This window comes from Cotesia typhae, unplaced genomic scaffold, assembly GCF_013202065.1.
Source record: "Cotesia typhae breed Kobodo isofemale line unplaced genomic scaffold, CoteBio_Ctyphae scaffold_13, whole genome shotgun sequence".
In the NCBI taxonomy this organism is placed as follows: Eukaryota; Metazoa; Arthropoda; class Insecta; order Hymenoptera; family Braconidae; genus Cotesia; species Cotesia typhae.
Genome location: NW_027423774.1, coordinates 8,418,636 through 8,441,844, shown reverse-complemented (window position 1 = coordinate 8,441,844; position 23,209 = coordinate 8,418,636). Strand labels below are relative to the sequence as shown.

Sequence of the window (23,209 nt, the reverse complement as noted above, 5' to 3'; positions counted from 1 at the left end):
ATCAGTCCTAGTCAATCTACAAAAATAAAAAATTTACTGAAATTTTGGCTGAACTGAATCAAGTTCGGTTATATTTAATAATTTCAAGTCTATTTTTTCTGTTTAATTAAAATTATATTATACATTGTATAGTATTAAAAGTCGCAAATACATTAAATAAATAAGTATTATATTATTATACTAGTAAAGTTATTCTATTATACAAACCAATTAATTTTAATAACAAATATTGTAGCTGGTCTCCATAAGGTACAGCTTTTATACTCAAAAATCTATAATAGTTTCATCGAAGATAATTATAAAAATATAAGGTTTGCAGATATTTGAGGTGATAACATATTTTTTGCGATATAACTTGTTTAATACATTTAACTAAATGTGGTATATTGTTTTCGATTTTCCTTAGTTGGGATGATTGATTTTTTTTTTTTTTTTTTTTTTATTCAAGATTTTGAGAAAATATCTCATGATAATTTTTATGTAATGGAAACTTAAAGTCAAATTTTATAGTCAAAATATACACTTATAGTTGTATTTACAGTAAGCTAAATTTGCTCATTATTTTAACCATTCGAATAACGAAGTATAGCAAATTTTTAAAACTAGTTTCATAAATGTTTCAAAAATTACAATAAACTATTTATCAAAGAATGAAGAAATTTCGAAAATAAGCTTGCATTTTAATTAAAGTACAGACAGTTATTTTTAAATTATGAAGCAAATGTGAATTCATTAAAATGATAAATTTTTTATTTTAGAAATAATAAAAAATTTTGATAATTTTTAAATCATTACTTTTTCTGCTGTGAATAAAGATAAATGAAAACAATACATCTAAATAAACAGAATTCTGTTTGATTTTAAAATTCAATCCTTAGGTTAAACCATAACCTATAGAAAGTATAAAATTTTGATGAATCTAACAATAAATCAAGACAGAGTATTTGGCACGTATCCCAAGACCTATTAGAGAAGAAAAATTCTATTGTAATGGAAAAAAAATTATATAACTTTAATTACAACTAAGAATCATAATGAAATATTTAAAAAAATATCTGTGGCTCCGTAAAAGTTAATTTTTTTCAAAATAATTAACATAAAGTTGATTCATTTCATTATTTTTTAAGTCGTGAGAAACAATCAATATAATTTTTCATCTAAGAAAAGAGGAACTTACATAAATTATAATAATTTAATACACAATATTAAACCACATAAATATAATTTTTAAACATAAGCCTTAATAATATTAATCTTTAGTGCTAATTCGGTCTGATTAGTAATACGTATCGATTCAGGCAATACGAATAAAGTTACATGTGCCTAAGTAACTTAGATACATGATCTCAATATCAATATATTCCTTATAATTCAATGTTTGAATTCTTTGTTAAAAACTGTTCAAGTAACAGAATCCAACAATATCATATCTACAACTTTGGGTCGCTTAAAATTATAACAGAAAAAATAATATTTTTTTTTTAAACTGAAATTGATTTAAAAAATATAAAATTGCGATCTGATTTTCGCAACTATTCTTATTCAATAAGAATTCAATTTCAATTATGTTTCAATAAAACTAGCAGTGCATCACAAAAATAATTTTTTTTTTTTTTTTTTTTTCAATCTCTTACTATCTATGTTACGAACAAACGTATTTAAATTATTACAGTTATATGATTTTTTATACTATTGATAGTTTATTCAATAATATAATGACATTTGTCATTGAGTGTGTTTAGCCGAACTAAGTCTTGAGTAAACTTAGTTAGCTTAAGTATAGTCAAAGCATTCCCAGCTATACATATATCTATCTACTATACTATACATATCTTACCAAGTTTACTTAGGACTTAGTTCAGCTGAACACGCTTATTTAATGTTAATTTTTACCCATTCTAAGGCAGGTATTTGGGTTAAAAACTGTCAGGGTATTTTGTGTTCTCTAATCCTCAAAATTTCAAAATAAAATATAGACTATACTTGGAAAAAAGATAGATAATTCAAGCTTTTTTTTGGTGTACGAACTAGACTTCCTTTAAAGAAATGTTGATCAGTCGTCAATGAAGATAAAATTTTCATTAAACAGGACGGATTGTTAAATTGTAATATAGATGAGTGAAATAATTAGAACTTGGAAAAAATTCTTTAGATTTACATAGATGTAAACTTTAATCCTTATTGACCCTATTTAAATTTACTTAGATTTATTTTGACAAATTAGATGAATTTAGATCACATTTGATAAATAACGTAAATTTAACTATACATTGATTTTATTTATACTTCAATTAATCTACTGAAGCGCTTGTTGATATAATAATCAATTAAAATTTTAGATTATTTTATATCTAATTAAATTAAAATAGATCTCCCTGGTTAAGAATACTGATTAAAAAGAATTGAGAAGCAGTCACTTCATGCAAACTGTATATCTATACATACAAACAAAAGAATTGAAATGATTGAAAAAATTTCGAATTTCATCTTTTTTAATTATTAATCAGTATTTATAAACAGGGCTAAATCAGTCATTTGATCAAAATGGTTACGCATCAAAATATTTGCAGATCATTTTTTTAAATTATGTTTTCCAGCTTTTGGTACCACATAGAAGTTAAATACTAACTTTAGACAAAAAATCCGGCAATTTTACTTTCGTAGAAATATCTTAAAATTTTCAACTTGATAGTGTCACTTAGTGATTTATGTATGGGGATTAGATGTGAAAGTTAAAAAAAAGAGTGAGAGAATTCGCCTAATGAGGCACGGGACACGGGTCTATCGTCCATTGTATCCGTGCTCGTACCCGTGCTCCGTGCGTGTGATATATCTGCACGGGTGTATATGCATAGACCCGTGCCCCGTGCGTCATCGGGAAAATTCTCATTTTCTTAAAAAAAACCCGACGCAATAGATTTTGAGTTCGAGAGTTTATCGTCTTGACATGTGCTAAGTTTAAGAAAATATGTTTGATTCTTTTTATCACGATTTGATCGTAAATGTTGTACATTTCAAAACATCACTATTGAATGTTTTATGCCAATTTTATAATTATAATAGAAAAGCACATTTAAAATTTTGAAAATTATATTTTTAAAAACTCAACATTTAAAAATTTTTGTATCTTACACCTTTATTCTCAAGTCTAATTATAGAAGTACAAAGTCTCCAACAAATATGTTATCGCGGTTATTTTGTCATACGGATATTTTTGCACAAAGTGATCTTATCATGCGTATATAAATTCTACGAATATTTTGCCTACAGATATTTTTTTTTTTCTGTGAACATTTAGTTGTAGAACCAATCAGAGTAAATTTACTAAGATAGAGAAATTTATAAATTTTTTTGATTATCAAATCTACATGAATTTATGTTGATCACACTAGCTTTAAGTAGATTATCATAGATTCGAAATAACCCAAAAATTGAAGAAATCTAAAAAAATTTTTTATCGAGTAAAAATATGCTATAATTTAAAACTAAAAAATTTGAAAGCTATGAAAAACATCCATTTCTTTGAAGAAACGAGAAAAAAAACCTTGAATTCATCAAATTATTACACAGAAAAAACAATTTACTTGATTCAAGAAAATTTTACTACACCTAAAATAATTATTATCTATATAATGATTATCTTGAGTCAAGAAATGTTTATTCCTCTACACAATAATTTCTTTTCTCTGTATATTTGATACCTAACGTATTCAGTCACAATTTTATGTACCGAAAATAGATTTTTTCAACCTTCTATGATTTCAATCACTCAGTGAACCAGAGACTAGATGGTTGATACTGATGTTTAGTAGGTGACAAAGGAGCTAAACCGTATACCGCAGTCGGCTGCATATGAGCAGGTAGTGGATGAGTCGCATGGCTCGTAAGCAATGGACGTGTGGAACTATGATGCGCTGGTGGAGGTAAAGTACGGCTGGATTCATATAGTGTTAAAGGAGATGACCTGAAAAACAGAAAAATATGACGTAAATAAATTTACATTTTTGAAGAAATGTAAAAAATTTTATTTTATTAATTCACCTAAATCCAAATTTTTACTCAGAACCTTATTAATGTAGTACTACCATTTCCACAAGAGTCAAATCTCAAGACCTAAACTTATTCGATGAATATAGTAGATTTCCCTATACTAAATCGCGGTGAAGAAAAAGAGACCGAGATAAATTTTTAATTTTTTAACTTCCCGCTAAAAAAATCAAAGATTTTCAAAAATCGGGAAGTTATTGTTTTCACCCCGTTTTTCCAAAATCGAGTTTTCATCAGATCTCGACGTTTTAAGGTCTCAGGAAGCTTCCCTGACTACTCACGCGATTCTGTATGTTTGTATGTACGCGCGCGCGTGTGTGTGTGTGTGTGTGTGTGTGTGTGTGTGTGTGTGTGTGTAAGCCTCTCATAACTTTTGAACGGCTTGATCGATTTTATCGCGGTTGACGCCAATCGAAAGGACTTGACTAAACTGAGATTTTGAATATGGTTTGGATTCGGACCAATAGATTTTCAGAAATCTCAAAAAAACTACGAAAAAAAAATTTTTTTAAATGTGGTTTTTTTATAACTTTTAAACAGCTTGACCGATCAATTCCAAAAACTAATCAGCTCTAAACATCGAAAAACCACGTCGATCGCGACCAAGCCGGTCAAAATTGGTTGATCCGTTCGTGAGTTATTGTTGACGAAAAAAATCGACAAGAAGTGTTTTTTTCGGATTACACCAAAATTTCCGGTCCAATCAATTTGTGTTTGAAAGTGTATCATAAAGTTTGAAAAACCGCGCCAAATGCCGCTAACCGCGTGAAAATCGGTTGATTCATTCAAAAGTTATTCCGGTTTGAAAATTTAAAAAATAGTGATTTATTAAACTCCTATCAAACTTTTGAGCTCGGAGAGCTCAAAATTACACGAAAATTAGATTTTTGAGCTCGAAGAGCTCAAAAACATAATAAGTGCAATTTCGAGCGCTTAATTACGAAAGTAGCGGGAAGTTGCAGGGATGACCTTCAGGGTCAACCGTTTTCCTAATTTTTTTATTAACAAATGTTACGTTCCCAAATTTTGGGTGTAATTAATTTTTAAATTTAAATAATTTATTTAAATGTCCAGATTTTGACCTCGTTAGGAAGTCGATAGACTCCAGGTGGGTCATGCCACTGATTCCTCCGCGAAGTACTTTTTATATATATTTTAATAATTCACATTTTTAATTTATTTATAAAATATATATTTTAATATTTTACTTTTGTTTTACCTGCCTACAGTTAGGTAATGGGTAGAGTGCCTGAACGCTGGCTAGCGCTCTGGGCGATTTCACCAGGGTGAGAACAGCTAATAAGCGCTCTCACCCTGGGGGTAATAGTTAGGATATTTTGTGAATAGAATACCCGAACGCTAGCTAGCGCTCTAGGTAAAGGAATCAGGGTGGAACGCTGATAAGCGCTCTCAACCCTGGGTTGAGGTTTTAATAAATTTCCATAATTGTTTAACAATTAACAAAATTTATTATCAAGGAATTGGCAGGTTCAGCCTCGGACCAGCAGAGATTGCTCCTCTGCTAAGTCCTCGGACTGACTGCTCTAGAAGTCTGAAGACTGAATGTATCTGCTATAATAATTACAATAAGTTTTATAAGAATTTTTAGCGACGTTGCATCTCAGGTTACCCTATGTGAACATCAACGTAGTCCAAAACCCACAACGTAGACTGTTTAGTCTACTAGGCTGCGTTGACGCTCTAGAAATCTGTTATCTCGAGGTATTTCCGTTACGAAATACCTCGGATAATAATTAAATAATTTAGATAATTATTTAATAATTTTTAAAATAGATTTATAAAACTTTAAATAAATTTAAAATTTACGAGAACGTAACAACAAATATTCTCACATTCTCTGAAATCATATGGATTGTTATTAACTATGTTATAGATGTTATTTTCTCTCGTTGTCTTAATTTTTATAAGAATCTGAACGTCCAATTTTGTGAAATAAAATAAAGTCTGTCATTTTCAATAAGGCTTAATGGTAAAGGCAAAAATATGTAAATATTAACATCTTTTTTTTAGTTCTCGGTAGGCCTCCAAAAATTAAAGTGGTTAAATAAGATATTATTAAGTACCTATATGCCAAGTTTCATCAAATTCTGAACGTCAATTCTGAAACCGGTAGTACTACCTTAATCCTTAAGTACCACATTTTATCTAAGTAAAACCATAGTGGAATTAAGTATTATAGTTAAGTTTTTCTTATATGCTTTATTTTATATGCTTTAATAACACTAAAATAACTTATTCGAAGTAAATCTGACAAATCTTAAAGTTCGATTGGGGGTCATCCATAAATAACGTCACACCTTAAGGAGGGGGGGTATCACCAGAATGTGATATTGTATGACAAAGGGCAAGGGGGGTCAAAAGCTTTGTGACATCACATGTTAAAATTTAAAATACTCAAACGCAAAACTTTTGTGTGAATAAAAAACTTTAAATATTTATGAACTCGATTTATATTTATTAATAATTTAGCACTCTCATTATGAGACTATCTCTCACGTAACAACATCTAACTTCTAAAGCGGCGTTGTAATACAAATGAAATATTAAAATTCTCAAGAGTTCTGAATAGTACGAGTCTAAGTAAGTTTAAATCGTCGGCGAGCGTTCACTCGTTTTTCCTGACGTTCAAATTAAAAACGAAAATGAAGCACTTGATTTACCAGTAATAACTATTATAAAGGAGTGGGTCAGAAGCCCATGGAAACAAGATGATCGATTTCCGATTCTAATTAACATAATTAGTCTAATTTTATACAACAATATTGTTGTATAAAATATTTGACTTTATGTTGATTTTATGAATGATTATTCAATAATTATAAGAAAAGAATGAAAGTAACTGTTTCTTTTTGATTATTTTTAAATACATGGATAAAATTGAAAAATGTGTAACGTCACATCAAAGGGGAGGGGGTCTGAAAATGTGCCAACCTGTGACAAGGACGGGGGGAGGGGTTAAACAGACCTGAAATTCATGATAACTTCGCTGTCGATCGACGTGAGTTCTTTCTTGTTATAACCTAACTCCTCAAACTTAATTCTCTTGCAAAGAAACGATTTAGTGATTATGCGCTATCGGTCAGAAATTTTAATATAATCAAGAAAACTTGTACTGCTATTAAGTTTTTAATTTAGTATATTATGTATTATAAGAAATCGGTACACACATGCATTTATCGACTAGGTGTCTAGGTACCCACCCAGGTGTAAATCCCTGGAAGGAAGGCATTTGCTGTTGCTGGATTGCTGTTGAATTCTGTGATGGTGCTGCGGTAACATAGACAGGAGGTGGTACGCGTGAACGCACATGTGCATACTCTTGATAAAGTGGTTGTCCTAAATGTTGAGTACTTCCAACTACCGGACCAACAGCAGGACTACGACCACTCCCACTACCACCCGGACTCAGATGTGCTGGATGTCCATGATGGCTGTGATTATGACTGGGATGCGACGCTGAATTCACCATCTGGTTCGGCCTAAAATACTCAACGTAAAAGTCAAATTTTCAGCTTGTGTATTTTATGCATACAAATAACTTATCGATGCAATACAATTAATATATATAAGTCAAAGGAGTTGAGAATTCAGAAAGTAATTTAAAAAAAGTAGATTAGATGTGACGTTGTTTATCGAAAATTTAGTAAGAATTAGTGAGAATTTTTTTTTTTTTAACAATAATATATGATAATTTATTCTTTAAATTTTTATCAGCTTCAAAAATATGAAATTTTTAAAAAATAAAATTTTTTGTACATAACGTGTGGAATAAGAGTAAAGAAGCCGCAAGTTTCTATGTTATTGCATCGAATAGTCAGTCAGCCCTGTTTAAAAAAAGAATTGAAAAGGATTGAAGAACCCAACATTATTAAGCCTATTTGATACTTTTCAATACACTTAATCCTCTGGAGAATTAAGATCGAACTTAAAAAGAATTCTTTTTAATTGTCCTTCGTCCGACGAAACAATTATCATCATTTTAAGATTAGAAAGGAAAGAAAAGAATTCAATTTTTCGAATACTTACTTGTCCTTTTTAATTTTGAAATAATGAAGCAACTTCTGTTCTCGCGAAGAATAAAAAAAAATTTTTTTTTAAAGTTTAATACTAACTAATTTTTTTTTAATTCTTAAGTAATACTGTATTTTCGTTCTCGGGGAGAATTGAATAGAATTCAAAAAAATTAGAACGAAAGCATTCTTTTTAGTCCTAATATTATAATTTCGGTCTCGCGGAGAATTCAAGAGAATAAAAAAAAAATTCAAAAAAGTTTAATAACAACTAATTCTTTATAATTCTTAAATGATATTGTAATTTTGTTCTTGCAGATAATTCAAGAAAATGAAAATTAATTTGAAAAGTTTAATACCCACTCATTCTTTTTAATATTATAATTTTATAATATTATAATATTATAATTCTTAAATAATATTATAATTTTTATCTCGTGGAAAATTAAAAAAAAAGTTAGGAAAATCCAAATGTGCATGCTTTAAGTGCTCGTGTTATTAGTAACATTTTCGAATTTCCGTAGATAGAATGGAAATCTTTGCTAACGCCATCTAGCACGCTCCGACAGAAGAAACAAGTCTTCACTAACTCTGTTCACATATTTTTCTAACTTCCCGATAAGAAAATTGAAAGTTTTCAAAAATCGAGAAGTTATTGGTTTTACCCCGTTTTTCGAAAATCGAGTTTTCATCGGATCTCGACGTTTTGAGGTCTTAGGAAACTTCCCTGACTATCCCCGCGATGGTTAAGTATCAAGTAAAAAGTATCAGTATACCTAGAGTAAAAAAAAAGATGTAAAAATTCTTATTTTGTTGCCATTAAATACTACAATAAATTACCTCATCATCTAAAAACTCTTACATATAAAAATAAAACGATTAGAACAAAATTAAAATATTGGTTATTGGCAAATAATAATAAACATTAATCATTTACGCCTAAATCTAATATAAATGCTACTAAGTAAATCAAATATCTTTATAATTATACACACACGCCGATTTTTTTTCCGATGAAAATAATTACACCTAATTCTATATAATCATACATAATTATATACGGCCATTTTTCATATATAATTAAATACAATTTTTTTTGCCTGGGCGGGTATATAGTCTGATATACTTCTATCAAAGCATATATAGTCTGATAAGGCCAATTTCCATATCAAGCCTGATATAGTCTGATCAGAAAATTTTGTCAAGGACATTCAGATGCAATTTAGAAAAATTAAATGAGGTATTGCGTTCGATTTCCATTGCATTGAAATACGGTAAAAGTTCAAATTTTTGTAAATTTTTGAGTTGCTCTCATTTCTAGACCAATCGACCAATTTCGCTCATCTTAAAACTCAACCTCAGAAATAGTCTTAAGAATAAGTATGTTACCTTTTATCAAGAGAATTAGGAAAACGGTTGACCCTAAAGGCCATCCCTGTAACTTCCCGCTACTTTCATAATTCAGCGCTCAAGATTGCACTCATTACGTCTTTAAGCTCTTCGAGATCAAAAAAATAATTGTCGTGTAATTTTGAGCTCTCCGAGCAGTAATTTTTGAATAAATGTGTAACAGGGAAAATCGAACTTCTCATGATGATTATCGACCACCTATTAAAACCACTTTTTTCGGTTTTCTTTCGACAACGATAACTCACGAACGAATCAACCGAATTTGATCGGACTGGCAGTGATCAACATGGTTGATTGATGTTGAGAGCTGATTGGATTCTGGAATTGATCGGTCAAGCCGTTTAAAAGTTATAAGAGGATCACACACACACACACACACACACACACACACACACACACACACACACACGCGCGCGCGCGCGGATATACGGATATACGGACATCATCGCGAAAACATTCAGGGAGGCTTCTTAGGACCTCAAAGTGTCGAGATCCGATGAAAACTCGATTTTCGAAAAACGGAATAAAACCAATAACTTGACTATTTTCGAAAATATTTAATGTGGTTGTTTTGCAATAACTTTTAAACAGCTCTACCGATCAATTCCAAAAACTAATTCGCTCTTTAACTTGAAAAACCACTTCGACTGCTACCAGTCCCGTCAAAATCGGTTGATTCGTTTGAGAGTTTAGAATATTTAACTTTTTGAGCTCGGAGAGCTCATAATAACATATAAATTATGTTTTTGAGCTCGAAGAGCTCAGACATGTCTAAGTGCAATTTTAAGCGCTTAGATATGGAATTAGTGGAAAGTGGCAGGGATGGCCTTTAGGGTCAACCGTTTTTGTAATTTTTTTTTCTCGGTCTTATCATGAAATTTTGTTGCAAGTACCCAAAAAAAAATAAATCCCTGAAAGTTTAGGTCTTCTATATTAAGTCCTCGATCAAGGTGTGTAAAGATTTCCCATCAATATAACACAGAAACTGATTTAAATCAGCTTAAGCTTAGTTTGGGCATTTCCGCTGAAAATTCAAAATTTGGTCGGAAGTGCCCAATTGAATCTCCTGTTAAAAATTCTATGAAAATCAAATAAATCCTCTCTCCTCAAAATATCACAGAAAATGCTCAAACACAACCCCTGTTAAAAGCGGAACTCAAAATTCCAATTTTAAGACGTCCTCCAAGGAAGTTACACTTTGGCACACCCTAATATATATATATATATATATATATATATATATATATATATATATATATATATATATACATTAGGGAGATGAGAATAGCTGGGTTCTTCCCAAGAGATGGGAAAATCCTAAGCACTTTTAGTTTATAGCTAGAAAATAAAACTTAGAATTTTAATTTTTATGATTTAATCCGCTAAGGAAATTTTAGTTAAATTTTCTTCAAGTATTTTATGACGGTAGGCTTGGATTCAAAAGATCACATCTGCGAGTCTAACGTAGCCACGATCAAGGGACAGCAATACCCGAGTGTATATTTTCGGAATGTACAATTGCAAAACGTAGCTTGTACATTTTTTCAGAATAATTACCTGAAGCAGCTACGGATTGAAGAATAAGTTTGGAGAATAGTTAGTTCTCTATCAACAGTGAGCGATAACTGATTGCTGTCCTTCTGACCGTGGATTCGTTCTCTTATCCAAGTCTGTCGTCATTTTATTATTTCTAATATTTAACATTAACGATATCTAATTTTATTAATATTGTTCATGTTGCTAGTTCAGTGTGTTAAATAAATTATAATTGTTAATAATTAAATAATAATAGTAAATTATACTTTTAGTGTGGTAATTAGATAATATTGTGTGTGTGTGTGTGTGTGCTACGCAAAAGTAAAACGTTGTTACAAGAAACTATAGTTGTGTATTAATAAAATTGTACGATGTTTGTGTCATCTTGATATTGTGTTTAAATAATAAAATGTCTCAAGATAATAGTAATAGTATGCGCCCTTCTCAACCCAACGCTAATCCGATATATATATATATATATATATATATATATATATATATATATATATATATATATATACATATATAAACTTTTGAACTATATACATTTTCTGACTCAGCTCGACGAGTATAGTCGAAATATAGTAAAATTTATTAAAAGTTCCGTCATGAGGTCCAATCCAATAGTTAGATTTTTATGAAATCTACTAAAAAGCAATAGCACAAACTAAATATCGCATGAAAACTCCCACAAGATTATATTCCGAAAATCATTATCATATAGCAATGTTTTGAACTGTGTATGTAAATAACTAGATACATGACAAATAAAAATTTGTTCACATGATCAATGCTGGTTCTTTGCAGGAACTATTCTACTCACCTATATTGATGTATTGGATTTGTAACTGTCCATTTTTGGTGATCTCTGGAGTGTGCAGCTGGAGGCTGTACATATTCATGTTTATATTCTGTTCTTTTGGTTGGCCAAGAAACGCGTTTTTCGGCACCAGTTGCATATACTATATGCTGTTCTTGAAGATGTGGATGTGCACTGCTGGTGGTTACATACTGCAATAAGTAGTTATGCATATCATAGGCATCATCCTAAAAAATATAATCCAAAAATGATTTAGTAGGGAAAACAGGATTTTAAATATGTACTATTTATAGATTCTGAAATATTTTATAAATATAATTTGAAATTCTTCTACAATTAATAAATATCCTTTCAAGTACTTGTCGGTTCATATATTAGTCTAAGCGTTGAAATAAATTAGCGGAAGCGTATCTATTTAGATCTGATGAGTATATTTGTAGATTAATACGTCACTATGCGCTATTTACAACGGGAACCAAACCTTAAAGTATTACAGTAGAATCGTCAATATTTTCAACGCTCGAATATCCATAGTTTCTATCAGTTTTTGGGAACAATTTGTACCCTATTGAGGCAATGTGGCCAGATCGTGCGATTTTTTTACCCCCTCTACATCGTCGAGCGCGCCTAGCATACATGTAAACTACGCAAAAGAGGGGGTAAAAAAATCGTACGATCTGGCCACACTGTATTGAGGTGATACACGGAGAAAAAAATATTGCTACTGAAGCTATCTACTAGATCGTTACCACTACAAAATCTCTTCCCACAGAATCAATTAGCAATACTGAATGGCTCCAGTTGCAATACTTTAAGCGGCTAGAATCGCTATACTATATTTTTCAACGGCGCTATTTAACATAACCTATACACTTACTAATATCTATCAATTGAATAGCAACATTTATAAATAATGATTTCAAAATAATTTATAAAAAATCTATTAAAAATTAAATTTATTAATTGATGAATTTCAAATTATTTATTGAATAAAAACATTAAAGTAGAGAACATAAAAAAAACTAACAAAAAATTTGGATAATTATCCTCATAAATTATAATTCAAATAAAAACATGATTTTATATTATTTGTTACTAATAAATATAATTCTAGCCAGAAGTTCAAAAACATAAAACAGCTATCTTTTTGAGCTTGGAGAGCTTAAAATAACATAAAAATTAAAATGAGCCCTTCAAGCTCAAAAACAAAATAATTGAAATGTTAAGGTAGAACCTTCGCGACTTTCATAGTCAAAAGTTTATGTTGGAGTGTAGGGTACATATTCTTGAGAGTCATTATTGACAAGCCTAAAACTTTTTGCTGTTTATGTACTTATTTTAGCCAATCACCAACGAGAAACTGATCGTTTGAAAAGTCTGGCAACACTGCATGAGCGTTAAGATATTTTATAGTGGTTACACTCTAGTGTTTTAGACCAGCTGTAGAATAACCTCTGTTTTGATACATGCGTTTAATTATTTATTTCCATACACTTATTCGGAAATATAATTACAATGTCTGAAAAAAAAGTAATTGACAGTATTGTTTTGTTTTTTCAGAAAAATTAGTAATTAAATTTTTTGTGTTGATGTATTAACTAATTTAAAATTTTACTATTTTTTATTATTTCATCTGACTATTATTTTTATAACTTATCAAAGATTGATGTATATTATTACTTTTAAAAATTTTTAATAAGTATAGAAAAATACTTATTTTCATAAAATAATCATTGTTATTTTTTTTTAAATATTATATTTTTTTAAAATTGATAACTATAATATTACACCTTACGTACATTAAACTTTTCAAATTTTTCAGCGCATGTGAGTCTCATACTTTTTTCGCGGCTCACAAAACTTGCGTTGTTGCCATAGCTTTATTAACGTATCCCTTCCTCGGCTAAAGTCTGGTAAATTATTCATTACTTACTAATACATATCTCTGAAACTGTATGGTAATTATCAATGAAATTATTTTTAAAAAATTGTTTAGTTGTTAATTAACGTCACTCTAGTTTTTTAAAAAGATCTTAAGAAAAGTTTCTGAGATATAAAAATGTTTGTAGGAAAACTTTTTGATATCCCGTATACCGTAATTTATAAGAGCGTTCAAAACTCAAAATTTGAAATTAAATATCTCTGAAACTAGATGGTCAAAAATTTTCAAATTGCGCCAATCGATGCAGAATTATATGAACGTCAATCTGCCAAAATTCTTAAAAAATCCTAAGAAAACGACTCTGGCGAGGGTACTACCTTAAGGTCTTAGGTATGGAATTAACAGGAATTTGCAGCGATGGCCTGTAGGGTCAACTGTTTTCCTAATTTTTTTCTCCATGTAAGTACCAAATTCAAATTTTTTGGATGCTATAGATCATAAGAACGAACCTCTTATAAGTTAAAAAAAATTATTTATACTGACGTTTCAAACTAAATTACTAGTTTTTAACAACTAAAATTCTGAATCGACTGTTTCCCGTCACGAATTATTTATTATATCGCCAAATAAATAAGGAAAAATGTTAAACGTATTTAAACAATTTAACACTTTTTCATGACTGATTTAAGTAGAGTATGAATTTCAGTAAAATTAACATTCTCAAATTGATATCGAAATATTCAATTTTATTCGATATTCTTTATATATAGCTCATTTGAGATCTATCACAGCTCAATCTATACTTTTCAAGAATGTAATTCCAAAACATTTGTTTGCATATCAAGATTAATAGTATTTCCTTATCGAATCGGTGAGTTAGAAAAAAATCGCTATCTTCGAGTTCCCAAAACGCATTTGTATTCGTTCCAAATAAAAGTTTACCTTTACTATAAACTAATAAAAGTAATAAGTTACAAAAGTTTAAATTGCGCGAATTTTAGCTTTTATCAGCAAGGAATTGAAGATCATAAATCCAATATTTTCATACTAAGTTAACTTCATAAATTTTATCAGACTTAATGTGCGCGCACCTGAATGTGAGTATAGAATTATATATATTTTTATGTTTATGGTTACGAATAAATAGACTTCACATATATTTCGTCTCAATTTTACTTTAGGATCAAGCCTATAATTAATTATCATTTCGAGCATTATCGTACATATTAGTATGCAATCCAGTCAGATCATATCTAATAATTATTTACTGGAGTTGTTGTAAGAATATAATCATTTTGGAAACACCATGGAAATATTACTCAACTTCCTAAATATTTGGGTTTATTGTAAAACTTTTTTTTCTTAATTTGATTTAAAAATAAAGGTACCTGATAAGTTGGAGCTTCTTTGCATGATGGTGCATGACATGGGTGAGGAGCCAAGTATTCCACACCAGGTTCAGGTTTTGTCGCAATATTTATCATGTTACACTCAGACTGAACTTTTGCTAATAATCGTTTTTTTTGGGATTGTTGAGAATAGCCGGAGCTATATAATTGAAAAAATATATATCAACATATTTTTGTGGACATTAACAAATCAAGTAATGAAAACAAAATAGTACAAACCTAACGTGATGTTGCAGCTGTGGTTCATGCTTAATGTGTTGAGTTGTTTGTTGAACTTGTGGAAGTTGGGGTACATGAGTTTGTTGATGCAAATATGCATGTGCTCTACCAGGACTCACCTCGCCATCACTGTCACCGACAGTTACACAACTAATAACGTTTTTACGTGAAACTCGAGAAGTATTATGGGAATTACTGTGAGAATGAACAGTGATTGAATGGATTGGTTGAGAATTCTGTGTCGCACGTGAAGTTGGTTGAGGACTGTAATATAAAATTATCTTTTAATCGATGTTCGATTTGAATATAAATTAAAATTCAGAAAATCCAAAATCACAAATTAGCAATCAGCAATAAATAACTGAAAATTACAATTCATGATAAATATACAAATCGTACACAATAGATTTCTTTATTTGGCATAATATTGCATGAAAAAAAATAATAATAATATTAATTTCATATTGCATTTGGAAAATGAAAAAAATTTTACTTTTTGTAAATTTTAAGCCGGATAAAAAACGGTAACCGATTGGTTCTATGACAACAGAATTTTTTTTTTTTTTTCCCCAAAGTTTCTTAAAAATGTAGAGCAAATCGAAAAATATATAAATTTAATTAATTTTTATTTAATTAATAAAAAACTTAACTTCATAAGTAAAAAATTCTAGAGTATCAATTCCTCAATCAAAAAAAATTTTCTGAACAAATTGAAAAGTACAAAATTGATTTAAAAGTTTTTAGAGCAACTTTTAAGATTTTTTTTAAATTTATATATTATAGCATTTTTATGATTTATACCGTAAATCTGCCAAAAAATAAATTTATTAAAAAAAATAAAAAATGTAAATTCGCCGATTCTTAGACTCAAAAAACCTAGTGACCGTATAACAGAATTATCACTCAGATTTGGCTTTATTTGATACTATTAAGTCAGATCCGAAAATATTTCTATAGAACGAATGCATGAACGGTCACATATGATTCTGTCAAGTCATATCCAGCCTGATAAAATCATATCAGAACATCAAAAAATTACAAACAGGCAAATCAAATTATATCAGGCCATATCAGAATAGATCAACAAATTATATATAGATATATCAAATTATATCAGCCCAGATCAAATTATATTAAGCCAGATCAAGCAATATCAGGCCTGATATGGCCAATTTTTATATCAGGTCATATCAGGACCTATCAAACATTTTACATGGGTATATCAGATCATATCAGACCTGATATGATTACATCATAAATTTTTATATGGCCATATCAGAACATACCAGGTCTGATTCAGATATAATAACCATACCAGGTGTATTTCAGATATAATAACATAATTGGAGTATTATTTTGACTTGCACAGGTTCCACATTCGATCGAATTTGCTTGAATCTTTTATCCATGGGATTATTCTAGCTAATATTCATTGTAACTTTTTTTGTGTAATCACTCTAACATTCTCGTGGCTTTCTTCTAAAAATGAATAATAATTGACATAATAATTATCTAGCTTAAAGTACAACGAATTTTGCCGTTAAATAAAATTTCCTCCGTGACATCGAGTATTCATAAAAAATTATTTGTACATGTTTTTTATGAATTCTTTTAAAATAAGTAATCAAATTCATTTTCCACATCTCAAGTGTTTAGAAAATGCATTCATTTCAATCCGTTACATTCCTACGATCCCGTAATAAAAACAATTCATCGATTATGTGATCAACAAAAATAAAATGTATGTAAAATTCTTAGTCCGTTGACTGAATAACTTCAAGTAAAATTAAATTTTGGAAACCTTACAATGACTTTTTTGCTGCTGCCAAAGAGACGATTGTTGTAAGAAAATATAATTATTAAGAAAGAAAAAGATTTTAATCCGTTGACCTTTTGGAGGCTGTCCCTGAAATTTCCTGTTTCTCTTGAGATTCTATCGAATTCAATATCTATAGGAACTGTATTTGAAGAATATTCATTTTTTGACAATTATCACTCCCACACTCCTATGTGGGGGAGGAATTTCACAAGATCCTATTCGAGGTGATTTCTACCTTATAAATAAAAGGTTCCAACAAAACTTCACGTCTAATAGAAACTATTGTTTGGAAATGAAAGATTTTCATTGTTAACGACCCCGCAATCCCTTATGGGGTTAGAATTCGAGAAAATCCATTCGTAGCTGAGCTTGACATCATACACGAAGATTCTTACCGAATTTAGAGTCTGCAGAACTTACAGTTTGAAAATTAAAATTTCAGATTTCAACACCTACCCCTGCATTCCCTATCGAGAATTTTTTTAGATCCATTTTGAGATGATCTCATGAGAAATGAGGCATTCCATAGTGACTGGTGGGACATTTGATTCTGGAATTCCATCAATTATAAGCTACAATTATGTGACTAAAATTTGTACTATAGTAAAATGTATCTTATAATATAGAGGAATAACTAATTAACAACATCATTTTGTCAAAAACTTCGATTACTTTTTAAATTTCTCGTAATTATCGTTTGACTGAGTGTGACTGATGGGACATCGAAAAATCTGTCTCTCTTATCGCGGTATATTTAAAGTCGAATTTCAGTTCGATCACTAAGCTTTTAAAAAATACTCCCCTCTCAATGCAAACTTCATCCTATAAACATGCAATATTATGAAGAATTAGACTGATTACGTGCGTAGAAACAATTAAAAAAATTTTTTTATTGTGACTGGTGGGACAAGTACAAAATGCGTACATGAAGTTGTTTATTAAGAAGCATTTATATTATTCCAACCTTAGAAACATTATTGTTTAAATATTAAACTATTAATTATTTAGGATGAATAAAATAAACAATAAAAGAATACAAATAATGGATTTAGTATGCTGACAACACGATCTTGATAAACTTAGGTGTTAATTAATAGAGTATAAAATAAATTTGTTCAAAAACAGCATGATGGCCGAGCGGACTAAGTCATTATCCCGTTAGTTCGTTCGCACATTATGTCGTGAGGCGAGGGTTCAAGCCCTAACGATTGTTTGAATAGTTCCAATACCAACCATCGAGGGTCGCTCCGGTAGCCGAACTGTACTGGCATGGACTTTCTCTGTGAATTCCCCATCGCCACTGTTCCAACAACCGATAGAAAGGGGTGAGGAATAGGGTAAATGCAGTAACAGAAAGCACAAGTCGATCCACAGCTGCATGGAGAATAAAGTTATGTACAAAAATTTTAAAGTGTGAAGAACAGAGATGTGATTATAAGAAAAACACGTTGATAATATATGTGTGATAATAATGGAGGACGTTGATAATAATCTAGTGACATTGATGCGCTGGGTTCCAATGGGTACAGTGTACCCATAAGACGGCGGTAAAGTCGACGAGCGACGGCTGCCATCTACTCGGTCTTGTAAAAGTATGCCCAATAAATACAAGTAAAAAGTGGATTATTATTATTAATAAATTTGTTCTTAAAACTCGTCCGTTTTTTATCCTGTTTTCATCAGGTTACAAATCTTAAGAGAATAGGAAATACATATGTACTCTGAAAAATATACGAGAAATGAAGTAAGAATAGAAGATTCATAAATAAGGACGACACGCAAAATCGTGAAGCGTTTCACATTTTTAAAATGGAATAATTTTATGAAGCGGGAAAGAATAGGAGTTACGGCAATTATTAATCGTGAAGCGTTTCACATTCACGTAACAGGTTAATTGGGAGGATAACTCGCGAGAAAAATCGCCAAATTAGTGATTATTTAGGTTAAAAAAAAAGTTAATCATTTAACTGAAGATCACTAAGAGAAACAAATCTGTAAATTTCAGTACTTTGACTAAATTCTATAATGCATTGACTATGAGCCAGAGTCTCACCAATCACATGTGACTGGTGGGACATATTTTAAATAATCCGGAAAACTTTATATTGGATTTTTTGGCAGTTATAAGAAGTTTAAATCATTTTTTAAAATGTTTATTGTTACTTCTACAAAGAAAAAAAATTGAAAAAGTCAGATTTGAGGCTAAGAAAACAATTTTTCTATCTTTTTGCGTGACCGGTTGGACATGTGATAAGCGTATGTTCAAATACAAAATATAAAAAAACTAACGTATCTTTTTGTTTGAGTCAAACGTAATTCTTCTCTTCATTTAATTTTTTTTCTTAAAAAAAATGAGTCACTAGCTGGAATTGATACTACATTTGGCCTGGCTACTAGTTAGTACGGTTGAAAAGTTACTAGAAGAGAGAAATCGGTTTTCTTATTGATTAAAAAAATTTTTTTTTATAAATTAGTAAAATATAGACTTTTATTAATAAATTAAGACGAAATTAGAATTAACTAGAGAAATTAAAAAATTTTAGTCATTTTCCCATTTTGCATGGAATGCTCCGAAAGTGAGAAAATCCGCCAAATTATATATTTCCATTCACTAACACGTCTTTCCTAAATTACCGATATTTTCTAAGCTATATATTCTGCAGACCTCGAAACGTTAAATTATAATCAATCAAAAATTCAATTTTCAAATGTTGAAGTGTCAATAATGATTTTCTTCTTCAAAATGTCAAATACTTTTTGTACTAGATTGCTAAGTAATTTTATACATTTATTAATTTATTGATGTAACTCACCACTTTCCAATTGTTTCATCTTCACTATCACTGATTGTTATAACTGATACCGCAGGAGATGGAGTATCGCGAATAGTGATAGTCTGCTGTTTAGCGACTGAATTTTGTTGTTGCTCGCCGTTGTGAGCGATAAGGTGTTTTCCAATGTGATGAGTTTGAATTGTTTGTTGCCATTGACCATTTGATGGTGAAAATCTCCTGGAGCTACTTGGTGGTGTACTTTCTTTTACCCTCTTTTTCACCGGACTCAGTTGTTGTATTTCTTTTTTATGGTCATGTCGATGTTGAGATTGCTGAGGTACGGTGAGATGATGCTGATGATGTTTTGTTACACTACGTTTATTCCAAGTTTGTGAAGGATGGTCTATTAAAGTGCTCGTATTGTAAACATCAGTTACGGGAAATACAGGCCGCTGGTCCTTACGAACAAAAATTGATTAATTGAGTGTTTTAACTATCGATAGGTATTAGAATCATAAAGATGTGATCGCAAATTTTTACTTAATTTACAATCAACATTCGATTTTGTTCAGATTTTTTATAAATGAATAAAAATTTTTTTCCTTTCGGTTTTAATGTTAAGGGGGATAGCCACTGTGAAATTTCAAAAAAAAAAAAAAAAAAAAAAAAATTAGGAAAACGGTTGACTCTAAAGTTCACCCCTGCAACTTCCCGCTTAATTCATAATTAAACTCTGAAAAGTGCACTAATTTCGTGTAATTTTTAGCTCTCCGGGCTTAAAAGTATGATAGCAGTTTAATATAACACTATTTTTTGAATTTTCAAACCGCAATAACTTTTGAATGAATGGACCGATTTTCACGCGTTGGCAGCATTGGACGCAGTTTTTTAAGTTTCATGAAGAATTTTTAAGTTTGAATGGATCGAACTAAGAATTTCGGTACACGCACCAGTCACACCAGAAATTTCGGTATAATTCGAAAAAAACATGTTTTTTCAATTTTTTTCGTCAATGGTAACTCATGAACGAATCAACCGATTTTGATGGGCTTGGCGGCGATCAACATGGTTTTTTAATGTTAAAAGCTGATAAGTTTTTTGGATTGATCGGTAGAGCCATTCAAAAGTTATTCCAAAAAAACCATATTTGAAGAATATTGTTTTCGTAGTTTTTTTCAGATTTTTCAAAATCTACGGGTTCGAATCGACCCATATTATATTCATAATCTAAGTTTGGTCAAGCTCTTTTAAATAACGTCAACCACGACGAAATCGGTCAATCCGTTCAAAAATTATAAGAGGTTTACACACACAAACAACCACGCACACACACCTCGTGTCGGGCTTGCTGGGTCCCGCATCGGGCGCCTCCCCAGGTGGCGGATAGGGGAATGCTCGTCATACCTGCACGCCAGATACGTCGGGTACCGAGGAAATAAAATATTCGGGGTGGACCAAAACCTAGCAAACAAAAAAAGATGATATGAAATGTCGGAAAACATTCAAACATCGTCTACGGTGCAGAGGAGGGATACCTCAGTACCGGCGAGGGAAGGCGTACAAACGGGCCTGAACTCGTCGTTATCAAGCGACCGTTTGAACAGCAGAGTGGACCCCATGACTCTGCCGTCTAGCAATCCTAGCAATGCTACAGGGAGTACTGAAACAGCTCAGATGGAAGTAGACGCACAGCAAACAGACGTTCCTCCAAAAAGTGGAAGACCTGTTGTTCCCGTCAACACTAACACATATCGAGGGAGGATCAACTCTCTACCGACTGTCACCGGCCAACAATCGCCAATGGAACGGCTCGGTAGCAAGATCGAAGAGTTGACTGAGTTCATAAAGGATAAGAGAAATCTCCATCATGAACTCAGAAAATTAGTAGCGTCGATTGCCACGGCATATAAGTTGGCCAACAAACCAGCATCGATGTCGGCGACAACCACGCAAACATTTCCGGAGATGACCACAAAACCACAAGCGTTTTTGGTCACTCCTGAGAAACCACAGCAAGGAAAAGAGAACAAAAAGAAGAGGCCGCTGTCTACACCCAGCCCCTCCTCTGAAATTGACAAGCCAGCCCGGGATAATGCTTGGATCAAAGTGACTCGGCAAAAGAAATAGAAGGAAAGAGAAAAGGAGCCAGGGGCAAAATCTACTGAAGCCCAAAACCAGCTAAGTAACGGTGGCTCAAAGAGACCAAGAAGGAAAAAAACAAGAACGAAGGCTGTGCTTGTCCAACCAGCTGAAGGGTGAACGTACGCTGATCTCCTCAAGGAAATCAAGGCCAAGGTTAGCCCGACAGCGACTGGAGTAGACATAAGGTCTATTAAAAGGACGAGGCACGGAGGTGTTCTCCTTGAAATGGCTCGAAAGACTGAGGATAGCAAGGCTTTCACCGATGAAGTTAAGTCAGCCACTGCAAACATCGGCACGGTCAAGACGCTAACACCAACAACAACGATCGAGATCCTTGACTTGGATGAAATCTCTACCGAGAGCGAAGTCCGTGAAGCACTCAAGCGTGAATTTACTGACAGCCTAGAGATCAAACGGGTAAATTTGACAAAACTCACACCACGAGGGAATCGAGCAGCATTCTGCGAGATCGACGAAGCCAATGCGACTAAGGCCCTCAACAAGGCCCGTATAAAGATCGGCTGGGTTAACTGCCGTATACGCCAAGTTGCAAAAGTAATCCGATGCTTTAAATGTCTCTGGTTCGGTCACCACACACAGCAATGTTCGGGACCAGACAGAAGCGCATGCTACTACAAATGTGGCGGAAAAAATGACAAGGCCGTAAACTGCACTGAGAAGCCAAGTTGCTTCCTCTGCACTCCGGACAAAGATGCCAAAGATGGTCTATGCCATATTCCTGGTACCGGAGTTTGCAAGGCATTCCGCACAGCACTTGCAGAAGCCACGAGGTTAAAAATGACACGCATACTACAGGGCAACCTGAATAGGTGCGCCTTAGCGCAAAACCTGCTGCGCCAACGTGTCTTCGAAGACAAGATAGACATCTGCCTTATCTCCGAACAATATCTGAATATTCAGGATAGAACATGGTTCGCTGATAAATCTGGCACGGCAGCATTCTGAATCGTAAACTCGAAAAAGGTCACCGTCAACAACAGCGGAAGCGAAGAGGGCTTCGTCTGGATCAAAACCCCCAAGACCTACTTTGTAAGCGTCTACCTTTCACCCAATGAAGGGATTAGTGTGTTTCGCCAGAAAATGGTAAACATAGAGGACG

At 31.8% G+C, this 23,209-nt stretch overlaps 1 protein-coding gene across 9 annotated transcripts in view; it reads right to left on the bottom strand.

Annotated features, from left to right (window-relative positions):
- Positions 1–419: 419 nt before the first annotated feature.
- Positions 420–23,209, bottom strand: part of Hipk (Homeodomain interacting protein kinase) — a 143,156-nt gene continuing 120,366 nt past the window's right edge. For 5 of the 9 annotated variants that reach the window (XM_074255233.1, XM_074255240.1, XM_074255239.1 and 2 more), the window contains 6 exons: positions 19,987–20,405; positions 15,355–15,618; positions 15,115–15,274; positions 11,848–12,071; positions 7,236–7,547; positions 420–3,964 (listed from right to left, as the gene is read on the bottom strand). In XM_074255233.1, coding sequence (XP_074111334.1) covers positions 3,766–3,964; positions 7,236–7,547; positions 11,848–12,071; positions 15,115–15,274; positions 15,355–15,618; positions 19,987–20,405 — 1,578 coding nt within the window. In that variant the 3' untranslated portion in view covers positions 420–3,765. The remainder of the gene's footprint in view (positions 3,965–7,235; positions 7,548–11,847; positions 12,072–15,114; positions 15,275–15,354; positions 15,619–19,986; positions 20,406–23,209) is intronic. The other 4 variants (XM_074255238.1, XM_074255236.1, XM_074255237.1 and 1 more) reach the window with 4 other exon arrangements.